This window comes from Schistocerca serialis, chromosome 3, assembly GCF_023864345.2.
Source record: "Schistocerca serialis cubense isolate TAMUIC-IGC-003099 chromosome 3, iqSchSeri2.2, whole genome shotgun sequence".
Lineage (NCBI taxonomy): Eukaryota > Metazoa > Arthropoda > Insecta > Orthoptera > Acrididae > Schistocerca > Schistocerca serialis.
The window spans coordinates 314,054,226-314,076,651 of NC_064640.1; the positions used below are offsets into that span (position 1 = coordinate 314,054,226).

The 22,426-nt window shown below is 41.4% G+C and overlaps 1 protein-coding gene across 1 annotated transcript in view; it reads left to right on the forward strand.

Moving 5' to 3' along the window:
- The window catches only part of LOC126471598 (src kinase-associated phosphoprotein 2-A-like), a 224,307-nt gene that overhangs the window by 156,285 nt on the left and 45,596 nt on the right, over positions 1–22,426 (forward strand). Inside the window, exon 2 of the mRNA XM_050099835.1 lies at positions 13,508–13,669. Coding sequence (XP_049955792.1) covers positions 13,508–13,669 — 162 coding nt within the window. The remainder of the gene's footprint in view (positions 1–13,507; positions 13,670–22,426) is intronic.

Sequence of the window (22,426 nt, forward strand, 5' to 3'; positions counted from 1 at the left end):
ACGGGATACTCGACCTGTGATGCTAGAACATGTGCCTTTACAAGTACGACACAACATGTGGTTCATGCACGACGGAGCTCCTGCACATTTCAGTCGAAGTGTTCGTACGTTTCTCAACAACAGATTCGGTGATCGATGGATTCATAGAGGCGGACCAATTCCATGGCCTCCACCCTCTCCTGACCTCAACCCTCTTGACTTTCATTTATAGGGGCATTTGAAAGCTCTTGTCTACGCAAATGTAGAGACTGTTCGTGCTCGTATTGTGGACGGCTGTGATACAATACGCCATTCTCCAGGGCTGCACCAGCGCATCAGGAATTCCATGCGACGGAGGGTGGATGGATGTATCCTCGCTAACGGAGGACATTTTGAACATTTTCTGTAACAAAGTGTTTGAAGTCACGCTGGTACGTTCTGTTGCTGTGTGTTTCCATTCCATGATTAATGTGATTTGTAGAGAAGTAATAAAATGAGCTCTAACATGGAAAGTAAGCGTTTCCAGACACATGTCCACATAACATATTTTCTTTCTTTGTGTGTGAGGAATGTTTCCTGAAAGTTAGGCCGTAACTTTTTGTAACACCCTGTATAAATTATTCGCGATCTTTTATAGCGAGTCCGCAGCTCGTGGTCGTGCGGTAGCGTTTTCGCTTCCCACGCTCGGGTTCCCGGGTTCGATTCCCGGCGTGGTCAGGGATTTTCTTTGCTTCGTGATGACTGGGTGTTGTGTGATGTCCTTAGGTTAGTTAGGTTTAAGTAGTTCTAAGTTCTAGGGGACTGATGACTATGCTCAGAGCCTTTTGAACCATTTTTTTATGGTGAAGCTATTTTTAATGGTATAATTTGATATTTTAGCATCTATTTTATTCGTTGTCATCACGATAAGTGACCATGTGAAATTTGATTGATTGCATCATTTTACTTTAGGACCTAAGTTTAGAATTTTTTGACTGCTCAGAAAATAGTTTTGCTTTCAAATTCTGTAAATTCTGCAGACTGAGATGTCTTTTCAGTTTTTTGACTCCGTTCACTTTTTGTTTGGGGCAGATATTTGGCTCCGTTTGAATGTGCAGAGAAGCCCTCTCACCATTTTTAGCAATCTTCTGGTTTTGATGCTGAACCGAGATGGATCTTTACCATGACACAATCGTCGACAGAAAAAATGTTCTTAGCACGTATACTACAATACTTCTGAATTTGTGCCATTATTTCTGCAGGAATAATAGTTTATATAACGGTTCTGAATTTACCTTAATAGACATCTCTTATACTTTTACTGCAATTATACGCCGCAGCCACTCGTAGCCGTTCTATTTTTCTGATACATGTTCCATACGAAATGGAAGATTTTGTTTTTCTTTAGTTCTTTTCCTTCTAACATTCTGCGTGATGTCTGTCTGTTCTAAGTCGTGTCTCCCTACCACTTTCGCGCAACGACGCTCTGAGCGTGTTTTTTAGGGAATTGACTAGTTTGAATCTGGGACCTGTTGCTGGTAAGGAGACGCCAGACCACACATCACATGTAGAGTTCAGAAGAGTTCAGTGAGACTAGCGATGATATAACCAAATACTTAATGATTTCAGTGTCAGCTCCACTGCACTCCCTGTAAAAGAATCTTAATACTAACTAAATTTAGTGGAAGGGGTTCAAGGCTTTACTATTTTTAGTTAGCTGGTAAAATAACGTCGAAAAAGCAGTTAAGTTTACCATTGGAAATTTTATTCTACTCGCAAAACATTGTTTATAAATTGCACTATTGATAGAAGGAAATGTTTTAATACAGGATGATAAAAACCAACTGCATTCAACAAAAATGTGAACGAATATTCCCTGAGTGGGTTTCCAAGTCCTACAATGGATCGAAGGATGACCTATGCCATATCACATCTATAATCTAGGTTTAAATTAAGTTTCACAAAAGAGAGAACTATCAAAATGGTCTACAGTGACCCTCAATTATCTTTACTTACTTATCTAACTTGTCGTAAATTACAGTGGCTGATGTGGCTTCTCAATAATTATATAACAGAGAAATCATCGCGTTTCAGATTTTAACTTACGTAGCAAATGTGAATACCATGAGCTTTAATTGACGATCGACACTAGTATTACGTAAAAAGGGGATGTAACAGATGAGACTTCTGCAGTTCTGAGTGAAGCCTTATGCGCTCCAAAATGCGGCATCGCGTGCGTTCATTACCTTGTCGGTGTTTGTCAGGGGGCGGCGGCCGGCGCAGCTCCATGCATCTCGCCGTCTCCGAAGCAACTCTTTCCTAACTTCTCCTTACTACCATTTACCGAAGTTGGTTTAAAAAAAAAAAAACTATCTGGCTATGTTTTCATCTGTCCAATCAGGGTCTCAATGTTAACCTTAAGCTCTGCCTACAAAAATTCTGTCTATCCAATGAGAAACGTTATACTTTTCGTGGTGGGGCAATGTTTTTAACGTTTGAAACGTAACAGAGACGCGAAAAAGTCTCACGCTAAAACTTGTAGCTGGTGTGGCCCTTTTAGTCTTATCGTAAGATCTATACTGTTCTTCTGGAGGGCTCTATCTTTTAACATGGGCTGGGGGGTGGTCCTGTCGGTTAGCCGGAAACGTGGGTGTCCGTCCCTTATCGTAGGGCCTTCTAGCTTAACACGGTTCTGCTCTCGGCTTCTGTTCTCGTTTCTCCCCTCGGAACTGCGTCTGTCTCACGGTGGGAAGGTATGACATGCATTTAGGCATTCTTGTGTTAGTCTGTGGTATTCCATTTGCTCACTCGTTACTCGTATTACTTTCGTTAATTTAATGTCACGATTTATTCGGAGCTATGTGACATACTACTGGATTTGCTTATCATGTCAGGGTTTTCATGGAAGGTGTTGGATTTGCCTGACACCTTACATCCTGTCTCATGTTTATTCCACGTATTATCTGTGCGTTACTACCGTTAAAATGTTTGTGATTCTGGGGACTTAACACGAGTGTTTCTGCACTTAACTAGTATTAGGATTACTTGTTATTTTCCATCACTACACATATAGCTGATATGTTCATGCCTCTGCTCTGTACCAAGTGGTCATGGAACTAACAGAGGGTTTATCTAACTTCAAAAAGTAATCATATGTACACTACAAATACTTTGCGACATGAGTAGCTGCCGAGTGTGAATAATGCTCGCTTCACCGATTCTGGGTGACTCTAAAATTCTCCGTCTGATAGTGATAGTCAAGGCAAGTGATTACGTGATATCAGACTTTAACTCCTCCAAAACAGAGGTGCAAGTAAATATGTATTACGTTGATCAGACAAGATGCGGTATTACAGATAAAAACTGGATCCATAAACTATAGAAATTAAAAAACACTGAATAGCTCTAGAAGATACGGCAAAAATTGTTGGTTACATTGATAACGTAATTGTTTAATCGGAAGTAACACATAAAAACCAGCGCCACTGGAATCTGTTTCCAACATTTGTACGTGTAACACAAGTGAGTGTTAGGAAAGTAGTTGGTGCTTCTACAATGACAGAAAATACCTAGGATGGCCAGTTTCTTCCAACAGCAACCGCTAAGGTTCAAATCTCCAGCCGTGCTTCCAAATCAAGAGTGCCATGTTTGTCGCTCCGATCAGCCGCCAAAAGGAACTGAGGGTAATATCTTGTATCAGGCCAAAGGGCATCATTACTGCAGACACGAAGCGCAACTCACAACTAGCAGCAGCCCGTACGTGCTTCAGCTTTCTGCAGAGGGTGCTTCCCACCTCGGATGAAACTTCCCGTCCACCATACTGAGTTTGCGCAGGGCTTCCTTCCTGACTTGTCTACTATTTTTATGCTGGACTTCATCGCCCAGCAAACAGTGGAACTTTATATAACGAGCAATTCTTCCCGCTGTGCAGGTCTCTACTTTGGAAGAAGCTCTTTCTCAATCCTATGAGATGGGGTAGTTCGTGCTGCCTCAAACATTTCATTAGCAAGTGTCCGCCTCGTAACTTTTGTTGAGGTGTATGGCTACAGTCGAGCCACAAGTAGATAGATTCACCATCACTGCAGTTTGTCCGATAAATAATGCATGGGTGCTGTTGGAAGAAACTGGCCATCCTAGGTATTTTCTGTCATTGTAGAAGCACCAACTACTTTCCTAACACTCACTTGTGTTACACGTACAAATGTTGGAAACAGATTCCAGTGGCGCTGGTTTTTATGTGTTACTTCCGATTAAACAATTACGTTATCAATGTAACCAACAATTTTTGCCGTATCTTCTAGAGCTATTCAGTGTTTTTTAATTTCTATAGTTTATGGATCCAGTTTTTATCTGTAATACCGCATCTTGTCTGATCAACGTAATACATATTTACTTGCACCTCTCTAAGGGTGTGTCATAATGTTATCACTCGTAAGAATTTTTCATAGATTGCAATATATAGTAAGCTAAGTATAGTTTTCGAAACATTGGTTACCAGTAATGAAATTTTCATGGAAATTAATAAATGGTTCCTATTCAGTTCTTTATCACTGAACGTTGAAAAGACGCATTATATGCAATTCGGAAGTTGTAAGACGTTTCTTCCCGGCAATGTCTAAAATATGATGGCAGGCAGATAGCAGAGGTTGACAGTGTTATGTTCTTGCCATTACAACTCGATAATAAATTCAGGTTTGAGGAGTGTACCATAGAACTGTTGAAGAGCCTAAAGATATCTTTATTTGCGATGTGGAGGTCGTCAGACACAGACGATATAAAAACCAAAATACTGACGTACTTCGCTTACCTCCACTGCACTGTGCCATCGCCGGCCGAAGTGGCCGTGCGGTTAAAGGCGCTGCAGTCTGGAACCGCAAGACCGCTACGGTCGCAGGTTCGAATCCTGCCTCGGGCATGGATGTTTGTGATGTCCTTAGGTTAGTTAGGTTTAACTAGTTCTAAGTTCTAGGGGACTAATGACCTCAGCAGTTGAGTCCCATAGTGCTCAGAGCCATTTGAACCATTTGAACTGTGCCATCCGGGATATTTTCGGGGGTGAGTCATCAAGCTAAGCTGAAGTTTTCCGACTCCAAAAGGGTGTAATATGAATTATTTGTGATGTGAATTCAAGAAAGCCCTACAGTGGTCTGTTCAAGTTACAACTGCATCATGAAGTCCGATAGGAGCAATTGTGAGCATCTGCATTTACATTCCCTCTTATGTCCAAAAACTTCAAGTAAAGGCTGTATTTTTTCTCAGACAGAAGAGCTCATGCGCCATGTCACGGATTGCGTGGCCCCTCCCGCCGGAGGTTCGAGTCCTCCCTCGGGCATGTGTGTGTTGTGTGTGTGTGTGTGTGTGTGTGTGTGTGTGTGTGTGTGTGTGTGTGTGTGTGTGTGTGTTCTTAGCATAAGTTAGTTTAAGTATTGTGTAAGTCTAGGGACCGATGACCTCAGCAGTTTGGTCCCTTAGGAATTCACACACACAGAAGAGCTCATGTTTCCTTCTATGCAAGATTACGACAATTAATGCACGTAGTCATTTTCTTTCGCTCTCCCAAATCAAGCTCGATCATGTAGTTTCTTTGAATCATCACGGTTTTACCAAAACTAGGTCCGCAAAATTTAGTTTACTCCGTTCTTGAGGTTAAGGTTATTTCAGCTCTCATAGAAATACCCAGTTTTGAAATTACAGTAATTGTGTGCAAGGACAGCTTGCAGAGTCAAACTAATTTAAGTTCAATAATTACTTCCAATAAAGTTTTATTTAATTTTGAACTGGCTTGAGAACTGAAAATAATCATCGAAACACGCATGTTACTGCTCCAAAAGCAAGAAAATCATAGAGGCACTTAAGGTTTTTGGGAATGTGCAGCACGCTTCACCTTTGTTCCTATTACTGATTGGCTTTACTTGACAAATTCCTCGTTTGGTCATTACATGAGCGTTTGTATGCCAAAATACATACATGGAGCTCTTACGTTTCGTCTTGACTTTAGATTATTCGTATTATTTACCTAAGTTTCTTTCCGCAGGACGATAGGAATATACCTTATTAGAGAATCGATGCCGAAGCAGTGAATTGCATAAGTATTTGTCGAAAACGTCCTTAACATCAAACCAAGAACGAATAGATTAATAAATGTACATTTATTGTGGACACCATGATGGCATAAGCCACAAGTGGTTTTGTGCTCTATAGAAGTGTAGTGTTCCTCTTGCTGCAATTGATAAAACAAACTTCTTCCGCTTAATGTTATCAAAGCTACTTCCTCTTGTATACAACAGCTGTCGCTTGACAAGAGGCATACACGCTCCCCATAACTTCTGTTAGCTTTTTAGAATGCCGTATTCCTATCCCAGTAAACCTCATTAGCGGCACTACGTACTAAAAACGTCTGCTAATTTGTAATTTTTGTACTGTCTGAATGTCAGTGCACTGAAGCTCTTTCCACTGCTAACTGTGTATCATACATTTTGCTGTTTTTTTCGTTGTCCTATTTAGATCCCTACAATATTTATTCCGTATGTTGGTTCTGACCATTACAGAAAACATAAAATATTGACACTTTGATAATCTACTTCACAGAAGATTCTAACTTCTGGACATTTTGAATTATCAACTTTCAAACCCACTTTTTCTCATGTCGACCAGTCAACGATCAGATGCTCCTTCTTCGTCCAAAGGTTGATACAAGCACCCTAACACACTGCCTTCATTGACGTGTTAGACAAAGGACACCCCGGTTTGCGAGAGAGGCTGAATCTCGGCAGAATAGTCTGAATAGCAGAACCTGGTATCAAGACGACCAGTGTCCATGCTGATCACATACTAACAGAGCTCTAACTGTCATACTCTCAAGATTTTTTGCCATTTGCCTTCCCAATAAAATCTTAGTTTTCACCATCATTACTTGATCACACTGTAATAATAAAAGCTCATTTTTACCAGATATCTTTGTTAGGAGATTTACGCTATATGTTTTATTTTAGTTAAGCGACAATCAGCTTTCTGCTAGCCATGAGCTTATGTTAACCGCAAATCCGTTTCCTAAATCAGTTACATTGTGTTCCGTTTCTCTCACAACAACAATTGTCTCTTCTACAAGTAAAAAAATGTTTATATCATCTGTGTCTTAAATAGATTCAGATTTGCTTTTCACAGAGAACAACTTCGGCTTGCTAATTTTTAAGTCTGAAAGGAACTACTAGTAACATATTCCCGCTACTTCCATGATGTTGAAACTTACCATCTTCTACGCACAATCTCATGTTTTTATTAACTCAGAGAAGCTATCTGCAAGCAAAAAATGCCATCCTCGCAAATAATAAAGCGGATTTTTGTTAATGTTTTTTCCCTGTAGCTAAGCTGCTAGCCTGGCAGAACTTACCTGTATACAGGGTGGGCCATTGATAGTGACCGGGCCAAATATCTCACGAAATAAGCATCAAACGAAGAAACTACAAAGTACGAAACTAGTCTAGCTTGATGGGGCAAACCAGATGGAGCTATGGCTGGCCCGCTAGATGGCGCTGCCTTAGGTCAAACGGATATCAACTGCGTTTTTAAAAAATAGGAACCCCCAATTTTATTACATATTCGTGTAGTACGTAAAGAAATATGTATGTTTTGGTTGGACCACTTTTGTTTTGTGATAGATGGCGCTGTAATAATCACAAACGTATAAGTACGTGGTAGCATGTAACATTCCGCCTGTGCAGACGGTATTTGCTTCGTGGTGCATAAACCGTGTTAAAATGGACCGTTTACCAATTGCGGAAAAGGTCGATATCGTGTTGATGTATGGCTATTGTGATCAAAATGCCCAACGGGCGTGTGCTATGTATGCTGCTCGGTATCCTGGACGACATCATCCAAGTGTCCAGACCGTTCGCCGGATAATTGCGTTATATAAGGAAACAGGAAGTGTTCAACCACATGTGAAACGTCAACCACGACCTGCAACAAATGATGATGCCCAAGTAGGTGTTTTAGCTGCTATCGCGGCTAATCCGCACATCAGCAGCAGACAAATTGCGCGAGAATCGGGAATCTCAAAAACGTCGGTGCTGAGAATGCTACATCAACATCGATTGCACCCGTACCATACTTCTATGCACCAGGAATTGCATCGCGACGACTTTGAACGTCGTGTACAGTTCTGCCACTGGGCACAGGAGAAATTACGGGACGATGACAGATTTTTTGCTCGAGTTCTATTTAGCGACGAAGTGTCATTCACCAACAGCGGTAACATAAACCGGCATAATATGCAATATTGGGCAACGGAAAATCCACGATGGCTGCGACAAGTGGAACAATGCGACCTTGGCGGGTTAATGTGTGGTGCGGCATTATGGGTGGAAGGATAATTGGCCCCCATTTTATCGATGGCAATCTAAATGGTGCAAAGTATGCTGATTTCCTACGTAATGTTCTACCGATATTACTACAAAATGTTTCACTGCGTGACAGAATGGCGATGTACTTCAAATATGATGGATGTCCGGCACGTAGCTCGCGTGCGGTTAAAGCGGTATTGAATAGCACATTTCATGACCGATGTATTGGTCGTCGAAGCACCATACCATGGCCCGCACGTTCACCGGATCTGACGTCCCCGGATTTCTTTCTGTGGCGAAAGTTGATGGATATTTGCTATCGTGATCCACCGACAACGGCTGACAACATGCGTCAGCGCATTGTCAATGCATATGCGAACATTACGGAAGGCGAACTACCCGCTGTTGAGAAGAATGTCGTTACACGTATTGCCAAATGCATTGAGATTGACGGACATCATTTTGAGCATTTATTGCATTAATGTGGTATTTACAGGTAATCACGCTGTAACAGCATGCGTTCTCAGAAATAATAAGTTCACAAAGGTACATGTATCACATTGGAACAACTGAAATAAAATGTTCAAACGTACCTACGTTCTGTATTTTAATTTAGAAACCTACCTGTTACCAACTGTTCGTCTAAAATTGTGAGCCATATGTTTGTGACTATTACAGCGCCATCTATCATAAAGCGAAAAAAGTGGTCCAACTAAAACATTCACATTTCTTTACGTACTACACGAATATGTAATAAAAAATGGGGGTTCCTATTTTTAAAAAACGCATTTGATATCCGTTAGACCTATGGCAGCGCCATCTAGCGGGCCAACCATAGCGCCATCTGATTTCCCCCTTCAAGCTAGACAAGTTTCGTTCTGTGTAGTTTTTTCGTTTGACGCTTATTGCGTGAGATATTTGGCCCTGTCACGATCAATGGACCACCCTGTATATTGAAATGTGTTACTATTCTTATGGACGTATCCTAAAAAAACTGGCAGTGACAACATTTTTAATTTTGTTTCTGGCTTTACACATTGCTTTTACTGACGATTATTTTGGTGTGTCTGTTGGCTGACCACCCATGACTGGTATACTATGCAGTTGACTGTATAAAGCGTTAATGTGTGCAGCTCTGATCTCCATAAATGTACGTGAAGTTTCATCATACCATAGAACCCATGTGATATTTACTCTTCAGTGATTTAATAATTTATTGACTTTCTCCCACATTTTTCACTGGCTGTATGACGCAATAAAAATGGTTTGAATCAACAACTTGTCAATGTTTTTTATACTTGCCTATAGAAAAAAAAAACGTTTAACTTGCCTACTATTGCAGAGATTGGAAATTAAATATCTTGTACAGTTTTGAAGGATCATTAACAATTTGATACTATTAATTTCATTTTGGGAACTGTCTGTTTACAGTTTAGTCTGTCCTATAAAATTCCTTTCAGTTGCTCGCGGTAATGTCTGCGGGCAAATTCTTTAGCATACCTGTGAATTTCTTTTACATTATAACAAAGCGCCCATTTCTTCTTACATGAGTTGCTGATGTCATTATTTATTCAAATTGGTTTTTTATTAGAGCTGCATTTCCGCTTGCAAATAGTTACTTTTAAGGAACCCTCAACTGTAAATATGACGGTTTGTATAAATGCGTTATGTTTGTCATTCATGTTGTCTCTAGTGGTAACTTCTTGCCAAGTTTGGCTACTGAGTTTGGTCTGAAGTTCTGCATTGTATCTGGAACCTTATTACTAAGTCTAAACTAAAGAGTTTCGTGTAAACCTTTCCGTATTAATAAATTGCACCCAATTAAAATTTCGACACTATGAAGGTGGTTTGTAACTAACGTAAAGTTCGTATGAGTAGCATTTTTCCACAACCGCACGAAATAGATAGAGGTAATACCATTACTTTATATGTGTGAGGAAAGATTACGCAGCGGATTTCTCATTCAGGGATTGTGTTAGAATGTTCGTGAAAACATCCTATTATTGCTCGTGTAAGGAGAAACGTGTACCAATATGTACAGGAATTCGACAGCGGGAGGATCATGGTCTATCGACGCTGCAGTTTCTTTCCGCGACACTGCTGCTCACGTTTGTCGGGATCCTACGACTGTCGTACAGATGTTGTATCTGTGGGTTCAGCAGGGCCGTTTACAATTCCATGCAGGATCTCAACGGCCCCACGCGACTGATGACTATGATGTTCGGTTTGCGGGGCGCGGTCGTCAGCGCCCATACAAAGTCCCAATTTTTACACAGTCCATATTTTACACAATCCAATCTAGCCACTGTCCCCGGGCAGAGAAAATCCCCAACCCAGCCGGGAATCGAACCCGGGACCCCATTATCCAGGCCGGCCGAACTGGCCGCGCGGTTATGGCGCTGCAGTCTGGAACCGCGAGACCGCTACGGTCGCAGGTTCGAATCCTGCCTCGGGCATGGATGTGTGTGATGTCCTTAGGTTAGTTAGGTTTAACTAGTTCTAAGTTCTAGGGGACTAATGACCTCAGCAGTTGAGTCCCATAGTGCTCAGAGCCATTTGAACTATTTTTGAACCCATTATCCAGAGGGAGCAACACTAGCCACTAGACCACAAGCTGCGCACTCCCCACGCAACTAGCGCCCTACAGGACAGACATAGTTCTTTCGTCTGTACAGGATCGCACAGCTACGTCACGCACATTCAGCCACGAAATGAGTTTGTTTGCAGTAAGAAAAATAGCTATACGGACAATCCGACGATTAACACTACAGTCAGCAAGGCAACCATTGTTGCTTCCCTTGATGCGCACCAGAGAGAGAGGCGTCCCGACACGTGCGCCCAATAATAACAGTGGACGCGGGAGTGGCACCGGTCGTTGCCAAATGGAGTTCGTCATCGTCATACGATCCCAACTCCTGGCATGATGATTGGGGTGCCATTCGGTGCACAACACGAACGCCTCATGTTCATACAGCAGTTAATTTGGACAGTAGTCGTTCCATTTCTGGCGTGTCCATCTTCGAGGTCTTCGCGAAGTTATCTTTCTATAAGATAATGGAAGACCACTGTTTCCCATACCATTCTGACCTACTTCGGTACTGACGGTGATTTACTGGTGCCCTGCCTAGCTCGTTCTCCAGATCTCTCACCCACTGAAAATATTTGGTCGTCAAAAAATGGTTCAAATGGCTCTGAGCACTATGGGACTCAACTGTTGAGGTCATTAGTCCCCTAGAACTTAGAACTAGTTAAACCTAACTAACCTAAGGACATCACAAACATCCATGCCCGAGGCAGGATTCGAACCTGCGACCGTAGCGGTCTTGCGGTTCCAGACTGCAGCGCCTTTAACCGCACGGCCACTTCGGCCGGCATTTGGTCGTCGTTTGCCGACAGACTGACCAGCCACTACGATTGGTGAAGCGTGGAAGCATCGAATGACGTACCTGTATCTGTGCTCCAAGCTCAGTGGACTAGATGCCCATATGGATTAGCGCCAATGTCGCTACCAGGGGTGGCAGCTCCAGTGTACAAAATACCACACCCTGTGTACCCACAGAACACCTACAAATTTAATAATGTATTCCATCGAGTTGACTGTACACACACAATAAGAAAAATTTCGTTATTTCCTATCCTTTCAGGTGTAATTTTAATTGCCAACAGTGATATTTGTGCTTCATACTCTGAAATATATTTTCACCCAATGTGGCCTACACTCCCGAAAATAATTGTTAACTTTTCATCTGTACTCCAGTGGGAAAGTATGTTTTTGTTATTCATCTTCACCGATCTATTTATCCCTGTATACCTCAAAGGACTGTTCACTTTCAGCCCAAGGAGATAAATTCATCACACTATTTCTCATAACATTCCATGGTATTTAGTATCTGATTTGGGCATCTTTTTCCTGTAAATCTCTGTTACCTTCATTTCTTAACCCCATTTGCCTCCAGAGTTTTCATCCAATTACATGGTTATGAGACTGACTTGCGTCAATCATGTTATTTTGATTTTCGGAGGATGAAGTCATTATAAGGGCTTAAAAAGGCTTACTACCACATTTCTCGTGTACACACATTGTGACACGAAAGATGATAGTTTCATTTATTTTTGAGTTCTTACGTTGTTCAACGATTCCTCTTCAGTCAGCAGAAGTTAAGTTTAAAATTAAAAGCGTTCGCAAACGAATGAAGACTGTCATCATGTTCCGAATACTTTCCCATTATCCGTAGCACCATTTTCTCGATTACTGTGAAAGAGAAGATTGATTGTGATGTCGCCGTTACGTAGAGCGTATCTGGGAGAACGACTGCCGTGTAGCAGCCAAATTTGACTTTGGTGGTAATGGATACCATACATAGAAAGTCGAGGTGATTGTGTAAGTTTTATGCAAATTTTCTTCCTGAATTTTATGGCTTACTCTTTTGTCAGCGTTCCCGATAATTTCACCTAAATAATCTAAGTGTTTTTTCTGAGTATTGTTGCCATATGAGGTCATGAGAGATCCCAAGTATTCGTTGTTTGGTCCATTGTTCACTGAAGCGTGTGTAGCGTGTAGACCTTGTTGACGTATATAACTATGAGGAAAAGATGTCCTGGAGGTAGTAGGACCATATGATTCAGCCATTTTCAGAAATGTGGTTTGACTATAAAAATATAGTCAAGTAGTAACGAACTCTATATAAGGCATACGGACTTGGGATCTAATGCTTCAGAATTTCTAGTATGCCAAAGGTAAATCTAACAATACTTAAATTGTGAAGAGTAGTCTCTTAGACTTACTACACTTCAAATACTTCATCCAACTTCTCTTCAGCAGTTAATGTGTGACTGAAGGCCCAATTGACAATCTACATGTTTATTTATAAAACAAGAAACCTGTCCAGAAAACTGTAAAAGACCCTTGGTGTACATCATCTACTATTTCATATTGATATTAAGACGTCATCTTTAGATTCCGAAAAAGTTGTCGCGTGTTTTAAAGAGGTGACAAATATTTTGTGCTAGGATTTTTGATTCGTTTCTTATCAGATTAAATGCTAACATTATATGAGATTTGGAAATAAACAAGCAAAAAATTCTTCGAAATACCTCATAAATTTCGCTTGGTATATTGGGCTAGAAGGGAGTGAACAGACGAAAGTTTCTATCCAGTAATAAAGTTTATTTTTATGAACATAGCAAAAATTCGTAAATTGTTACAGATGTCAACCACTTTTTGTCCGAGACGCTCGCAGAAGAAGAACTTTCAGCTGCTGCTGAGGAGGAAAAGGAATCTCTGATACGTGAGATAACAACACATCTATCCCCACCAGCGCCACCAATGACACCACCACCATATCTGGACATGAACGGAGGCTCAAGGAGTAAGTGAAAACTAATTGTAGTAATCATACTTCTGTGTTTCACTCGGATATTAAATAAGAATACAGATATTTATTGAAAACTTTTTCTAGATAATGTGAAGCATAAACCATCGCTGTGTACAATGGTGGAATTTATAACTAAACGTTTGTAATGTTATTTTTAAGACACGGCATCAAGAAAACGTTTACAAATATCTGGATGTGATGCTGTCTAGCAGCAAATAATTCAAAGTTGTGAAACTAATTTTAAAGTATAAATGAATTAGTAAATAAAGTAAAGCGTTTCTTAGGTAGGTTGGTTTGAACAACACAGTGCCTTATGAGGCATAATCCTATTGAAGGGGTTTGGCTCTCGTTTTTACTCTGACCCTTGAACGGACTTACCCAGCCAGTCATAGGTGACCCTATAATTTGAGTACAGAGAACCCTGATGCAAATTGGCATTATTGACATTTAAAATATCATTTACAAAGATAAATAACGGAATCAGTGACACAAAAATTCGTAGGACCGAGTGTAGATCGAGTCCGGGGTCTTTGGAGCCTGCCATTTACTTAGTTTTTTTTCAGTTTACTTTTCATTTGTTCTTTAAAAGTTGAGTCGTTCATACTCTATTGTATCCTGACCCTCCCAGTACCATTTTAGCGTTTAGGGGCGTAGGCACTTAGGACATCTATTCCTGCCATGAATGGCTCTAGAATCGTATCTCGGGGGGAAAAAATCTCTTAAATATTTTTGATACTTGGAAACAAATCTGAAAAAAGTAACAATACTTGCCTTTTGCAGACTATAATTTTTAGATGGGTCAAATGGCTCTAAGCACTATGGGACTTAACATCTGAGGTCATCAGTCCCCTAGACTTAGAATGACATAAACCTAACTAACCTAAGGACAGCACACACATCCATGCTGGAGGCATGGATGTGTGTGATGTCCTTAGGTTTAAGTAGTTCTTAGTCTAGGGGACTGATGACCTCAGATGTTAAGTCCCATAGCGCTTAGAGCCATTTGAACCGTGCCCGAGGCAGGATTCGAACCTGCGACCGTTGCAGCAGCGTGGTTCCGCGGACTGAAGCGCCTAGAACCGCTCGGCCACTAAATCTTTAGATGAAAACTAAAGTTTATTCTCGTAAAAATAGAATATCTTTCTTCTTGATAACCTAAAATTATTCGTCTTGTAGAACAAAAAAATTGTCTTCCTTAAACCTAAAATTCTTCTTTCTTTAAAACTGAAAATTTTCCTGCTCTAGAACTAGAATTCTTTTATCATTAAATTTTACTTTCTTATCTTGTCTACTAATGACTTGAATGATAAATTATGTTACAAATAAAGCTTGTACTTAAGTTGATGTTTCTGCTCCAGGATATCGAAGTATCTTTGTGTGATTTTTTGTTTTGTTTAAAACTTGCTCTTCTTATTACGTTAAACATATCATAAAATTTGCAAGGGGATCGTACGTACTTGCGTTATGGTTTTGATTCAGGTTCACAGGGCGTGTAGAACAGGCAAGGACTTCAACTTTTGTAAAGAGGAAGGTGCAACTCTGATACTCGATTTTCTCGAAAACGGTTCAAAGTTTTAAGAATGCGTGTATATACTATTGATCGGAGGCTAACAGTCCAGGAGGCTGTAGCCAAGTGATTCAGTGCTTAGTTTCATAAGCGCAAGGTCTCTGGATGTTTTGTTACACCCGAATGGGAGGGGGTCCTCAAGTCACAAATATCGGATAAAAAATCATGTGGCTAAAATTTCTAAATTACAACAAATTAGAAGAGAAAACAGGACGTTACCTGACAGAGCCATCACAACATTAGGAGGGAAGAGGACCTGTACATTTAAAAAGCAAGGTGAAGTACTAAGTTGTATGGACACCTTGAACTACCCGGATAATGTAACAATTTACTGAAATATTTTTGTGATACAGGACAAAGGATTCTTTTTGTAGACTTCACGGTTCTTTAAACTACTGCCCAAATTTTTTTGGTCTGAAAAATGCCGGAGGTATGTTTGGCTGACATCAGTTTCTTTCCAGTCCTCTCTGATACGTATCCATGATATGGAATTTTATAGAACTTGTTCTTTTCCTCTACTGCCTTCAGAGTGATTCTCTTTCACGAACTCCCCCGCTTCGCTAGTGTTTCCTGATTCACTTTCTCAATCATAGACCCCGGTACCCGTTACACTCGGTAATATACTTCATTATAACAAACTTCCTTTCATATGCCTCTGATCTGAGGGGAACGTTATTTAATCTGTGGCTACGAAGGCTTTCCCGGCGTAATAATTGATAATATTCTTCTCGGGTATGCAGCCGGATCACAACGTCTTCATGACACAATATTTCCGCGGTCCATCTGGCCGCCATCTTCAGGTGAGAGTGCTGGTGCACGAACTCGCCGGAACTGACTTCCTAGCGCAAGCTGCGGCCCCTATATAGGCCAGCAGAAGACCCACAACGCGTGCGCGAGAAGGTGCCGTAACTGCCCTCTAGCGCAGTAAACATACCGCGCCGCCAGTGATGGAAATAGGCGAAATCGAGATATCGCTGTCAAAAATTATTATTATTTTTTATTTTATTTTATTTTTTTTTTAAATTCCGACGATCGAAACACAGACCGTTGTTTTTTGATGTCAGATAACACCGGGTCCCAAGTCTTACTTAAAAGATAGCCCTTGTCTCTATTAAGAAGATTGTCAGATAAACGAATCTGTTTAGGAAGAACCAGCCGCGCTAGATTAGACGAGCGGTCTCAGGCGCTGCATTCATGGACTGTGCGGCTGGTTCCGGCGGGGGTTCGAGTCCTCCCTCGGGCATGGGTGTGTGTGTTGTCCTTAGGATAATTTAGGTTAAGTAGTGTGTAAGCTTAGGGACTGATGACCTTAGCAGTCAAGTCCCATAAGATTTCACACACATTTGAACATTTTTTTAGGAGGGACCGGAAGGCAGCAGTTTCATATTTAAACGGGTGGTTGGAAGCTACATTCAGACCTAAATCATAGTAGACTCCTTTCTATAAATGTCTAACTCGACCTTGCCGCCATTTAAGGTGATAAAGTCTAAATATGGCAAGCTCCCGTTAATCTGATATTGAGCACACAAAGAAATCCTTCTACGGAATGTATTAAGTCTGTTATGTAAATTATCACACTCTTTCTTGATGCCTCCCTAAAGAATAAAGTTGTCGTCAACATAACGATTCCGACATATCACCTTCGTGGCCCCTTTCGGATACTTCTTAAAAAATTCCTATTCGACATGAGGCATAAAAACATTTGCTAAAGTGCAAGCTAGGGGCAACCCATGGCCAGATCCTGTTGCTGTCTGCACACTTGGCCACCAAATTTAAAATAAAACGTAGCGACAAAGTTAAAATATTAACAATTTCCTTGATTCGTCCGATGGCCTGCCGCCAAATCTGCTGATGGTTTCAAGGGTGATGCAGCAACTGTACAAGTCTATTTTGAAAAATGAAGAAACCACAGAACAGTTGCTTGGTTCACAATATTTTATTATGTACACGATCGGTTTCGGAACACGTGGACTTGTATCGAACTCTTTGCACATTTACTCCTAACAAGGGTAAAGGAGCCTTTTACAGACTATATAATTATAACGTAAAGTTAGCGAACACTTGTACCAACATGATTAAAAAAGCTGTCGTCGTCATGTTGTGATTCCGAATTATGTGAACAATCTACATCTACATGATTACTCTGCAATTCACATTTAAGTACTTGGTAGAGGGTTCATCGAACCACAATCATACTATCTCTCTACCATTCCACTCCCGAACAGCGCGCGGGAAAAACGAACACCTAAACATTTCTGTTCGAGCTCTGACTTCTCTTATTTTATTTGGATGTTCATTCTTACCTATGTAGGTTGGGCTCACCAAAATATTTTCGCATTCGGAAGGGAAAGTTGGTGACTGAAATTTCGTAAATAGATCTCGCCGCGACGAAAAGCGTCTTTGCTTTAATGACTTCCATCCCAACTCGCCTATCATATCTGCCACGCTCTCTCCCCTATTACGTGATAATTCAAAACGAGCTGCCCTTTTTTGCACCCTTTCGATGTCCTCCGTCAATCCCACCTGGTAAGGATCCCACACCGCGCAGCCATATTCTAACAGAGGACGAACGAGTGTAGTGTAAGCTGTCTCTTTAGTGGAATTGTTGCATCTTCTAAGTGTCCTGCCAATGAAACGCAACCTTTGCTCGCCTTCCCTACAATATTATCTATGTGGTCTTTCCAACTGAAGTTGTTCGTAATTTTAACACCCAGGTACTTAGTTGAATTGACAGCCTTGAGAATTGTACTATTTATCGAGTAATCGAATTCCAACGGATTTCTTTTGGAACTTATGTGGATCACCTCACACTTTTCGTTATTTAGCGTCAACTGCCACCTGCCACACCATACAGCAATCTTTTCTAAATCGCTTTGCAACTGATACTGGTCTTCGGATGACCTTACTAGATGGTAAATTACAGCATCATCTGCGAACAACCTAAGAGAACTGCTCAGATTGTCACCCAGGTCATTTATATAGATCAGGAACAGCAGAGGTCCCAGGACGGTTCCCTGGGGAACACCTGATATCACTTCAGTTTTACTCGATGATTTGCCGTCTATTACTACGAACTGCGACCTTCCTGACAGGAAATCACGACTCCAGTCGCACAACTGAGACGATACCCCGTAGGCTCGCAGCTTGATTAGAAGTCGCTTGTGAGGAACGGTGTCAAAAGCTTTCCGGAAATCTAGAAATACGGAATCAACTTGAGATCCCCTGTCGATAGCGGCCATTACTTCGTGCGAATAAAGAGCTAGCTGCGTTGCACAAGAACGATGTTTTCTGAAACCATGCTGATTACGTATCAATAGATCGTTCCCTTCGAGGTGATTCATAATGTTTGAATACAGTATATGCTCCAAAACCCTACTGCAAACCGACGTCAATGATATAGGTCTGTAGTTCGATGGATTACTCCTACTACTCTTCTTAAACACTGGTGCGACCTGCGCAACTTTCCCATCTGTAGGTACAGATCTATCGGTGAGCGAGCGGTTGTATATGATTGCTAAGTAGGGAGCTATTGTATCAGCGTAATCTGAAAGGAACCTAATCTGTATACAATCTGGACCTGAAGACTTGCCCGTATCAAGCGATTTGAGTTGCTTCACAAACCCTAAGGTATCTACTTCTAAGAAACTCATGCTAGCAGCTGTTCGTGTTTCAAATTCTGGAATATTCCATTCGTCTTCCCTGGTGAAGAAATTTCGGAAAACTGCGTTCAATAACTCCGCTTTAGCGGCACAGTCGTCGGTAGCAGTACCATCGGCACTGCGCAGCGAAGGTATTGACTGTGTCTTGCCGCTTGTGTACTTTACATACGACCAGAATTTCTTCGGATTTTCTACCAAATTTCGAGACAATGTTTCGTTGTGGAACCTATTAAAGGCATCTCGCGTTGAAGTCCATGCCAAATTTCGCGCGTCTGTAAATTTTAGCCAATCTTCGGGATTTCGCGTTCTTCTGAACTTTGCATGTTTTTTCCGTTGCCTCTGCAACATCGTTCGGACCTGTTTTGTGTACCATGGGGGATCAGTTCCATCTCTTACCAGTTTATGAGGTATGAATCTCTCAATTGCTGTTGCTACTATATCTTTGAATTTGAGCCACATCTCGTCTACAATATGTTTATTAAAACCAATCGTCATACTCCTAAGTACGTTACGTATTCTAAAGTTGAATGTATTAACGGTGAAATTAGAGCCCAGTATAAGAAGAAAATTTTGAATAGCGCTTTGTACCTGCCACACCTGAATTTAGCAAAGTTCGTAAGTGCTAACCAGTCTGATAAAATGTACTGTCATATTGTCGAGGCCGTCGGTAACTATAAAGAGGTCATCACTTCTAGACGCCTGTCAAGACTGTACAAACTATGTAATAGGTCTAGGCCAAATAGAGCCATGTCATCTGCTAAATGAGACTTACAATTCTACCCAAAATTTTTATTTTTGTTGGAATAACTTATGGGACTGAACTGCTATGGTCATCAGTCCCTAAGCTTACACACTACTTAACCTAAATTATCCTAAGGACAAACACACACACCCATGCTCGTGGGAGGACTCGAACCTCCGCTGGGACCAGCCGCACAGTCCATGACTGCAGCGCCCTAGACCGCTCGGCTAATCCCGCGCGGCCTAGGTTTGTTAATAATACAGTTATTACTTCTAATGGTGACGAGAGTAGTCTGTTAAATATGGGTTTATCATGCAATCTAAGTGAGAATATCTCTGAAGAACAAGAATCTGTGATAATTGCTCATACAACAGAGGCTTTAGAGAGCGCTTGCGAGGTGCCGGGGCTAGCAGTGTATTTAACACTAAATTATTCGAGAATCTACATATGTAAATGATGCTCTAAGCCCCCCCCTCCCTATCCTAACTCCGACTTTTGCTGTTGCACATGGATTAAAAAGAAACGCGAACTGACTGTAATCGACCCTGCAAGTGAACTAGAAAAGAGTTTGGCACCTGCAATAATTTAATTTGATAAATAAGTTAAATAAAGGAAAGTTTCATTACTGTAGTGAGAAACGATAGTGTTGTTCTACCGATTAACAGAATGAAAGTTCTGTCCAAAATAACAGTATGATTTACTATGACTAAACTCAAAATAATAAACAAAACACACGAAACATTTAAAATACATCAAATTGGCTCAAATTGGATACTCAAATAAATGCTGTGAAGGTGAAGTTGTCCCTAAACTAGATTGTGACATTTATGATGAAGTGGTATGTGGAGCCAATTCCTTGCAACTCAAATCTTAAGAGAAACACACAGCCAACCCAACATTAATTGCTGCTACAGTAGTGAGAACTCAGACAATGAACACCCAAGACAGAACAAAGTTAGAAAAGGCGAACAGGCGCGCTCTGCTGAGCTCTGATTATCACCTAGCAAAATTGCCTGCTTTGCCGGTGCTGCGGACGTACATTACCAAGCTGTCTTCTTAACTGCAAGGACACGATCTGGCGTACCGGAGGCGATGGCTGGTTGCTTCGACGTCCCGTCGTGGTGATGATAATGTCGCGAGTATAGCCCGAAACAAATTATCCTGGTCTGGTTGTTCCAGACTAAAGACTTACTAGCAATGCAAATGCGCCTCTGAGGGAGATGAAGAAGGCTCGCCAAACAATCACTGACGGTACAGTGATTGATTTTAACAAGCGAAGTCACACAGTAACTCCGATACAGTCAACTTTGGCCAAAACTGCTAAAGACAGACAACATAGGCCGCTTCTACGCAGAACGCTCAATTGCCAACTGTACTCGGGAAGTTACGTTGAAGTCGAAACTTCAGCAACTTCGTCAAACAGTTACAATTAAATAAAAGTATATTAGACAGCCAACGGAAGGCAGGCTGTCCAGAGCAGCGAGAGCTCAATCTTGTAACCTACTCCGACCGAAAGGCGAGAGCCGACTACCACAAGAGCACCCGTACAAACCGAACACAGAACATTCCCGCCCCCACGACAGTGACCGTGGTTAAACGTTCCAATCAGCAACTCGAAAACCAGCGGAAAATTCCACTCTATTGCCGAAGCACTACCTTTCCACCAATGGAGATTCTTGGCGCCAACTTCTGCGCCGATTTTGCTACGTCACGGAACTATGTCCTGAGCAAGCCAATCACAGTTACGATTTTGCAGAAAACGCGGGAATTTGCCCGCCAAGACTGCCTGGGAACACAAGTCATTCCCACGCCTCGCTGGTAGCCTGCCAGAAAGCGTTTTCGCTAAGTTTCTGCGAAGTAACGGAATCTCTAGCCCAGCCTCTCCTTCAGGCCCCTGCGGGCGTGTCTCTGCCGCTCTTACGACAATGTCTGCGTTTGGAAAGCATTCATTCGACTCCCTCACACCCGTTGGCTTAACCCTTTGAAGATCAGTAGAGCCCGCCTGTCACCGGACGACCCGGGTGACGAGAGACGCTGCGTGGGAAGTCCACATGTGAAGGAATAGCGACTTTTCACCACATGCAATTAGACAGGAAGATCGAATCACTCAGACTAAGATAGAAATATGAGAGGGGGCTCATGCCACCTCTCACGCTAACGTTCTGGTTTCTGTTAAAAATGAGGCATCTTTGCAAACAAACAGCATTTTAAAACTAATCGCAGCAGAGAATGGCAGATGTTGAAATCAGTTGATAGCGATGTCTTAGCCGTTTTCCCTATGTCAGTACAGACGACTGTTGTCCTTTCTCAGCAGGAGCACGAGGAAAAGTTGAGCAGTTTATTGTTACTAATGACATTGTTGAGTGCTCAGACCAGACAAAAACGTACTCTAATGACATCGGGGAAATACTATAAGAAAGTATGATTTTTCCAGATGAGAAGCGGAAGAAACAAGTTTTAATGATGAAACCTAATGCACCTAGACTCGGGGTGACGGTTAAGTTACATGAACTTTACCATTCGGCGAAACCGACTGTTAACGCATGGGGTTTTTCGGGTTACAAACTTGAGAAATTTGTTGCGGGTTCTCTTAAAATAACATTTTTACTTCAGGGAGAGTAGAGTGATAAAAAACAGGGAAGATCTAATTACAGTTCTCAAAATACCAACATACCACTAGGTGGTTTAGCGGCAGGTCATCGGACGAAGTCAAGGGTGTTGTTAATATTTTAATTTTGATCCTACATTTTAATTTATTTTAAATTTGGTGGCCTAGTGTACAG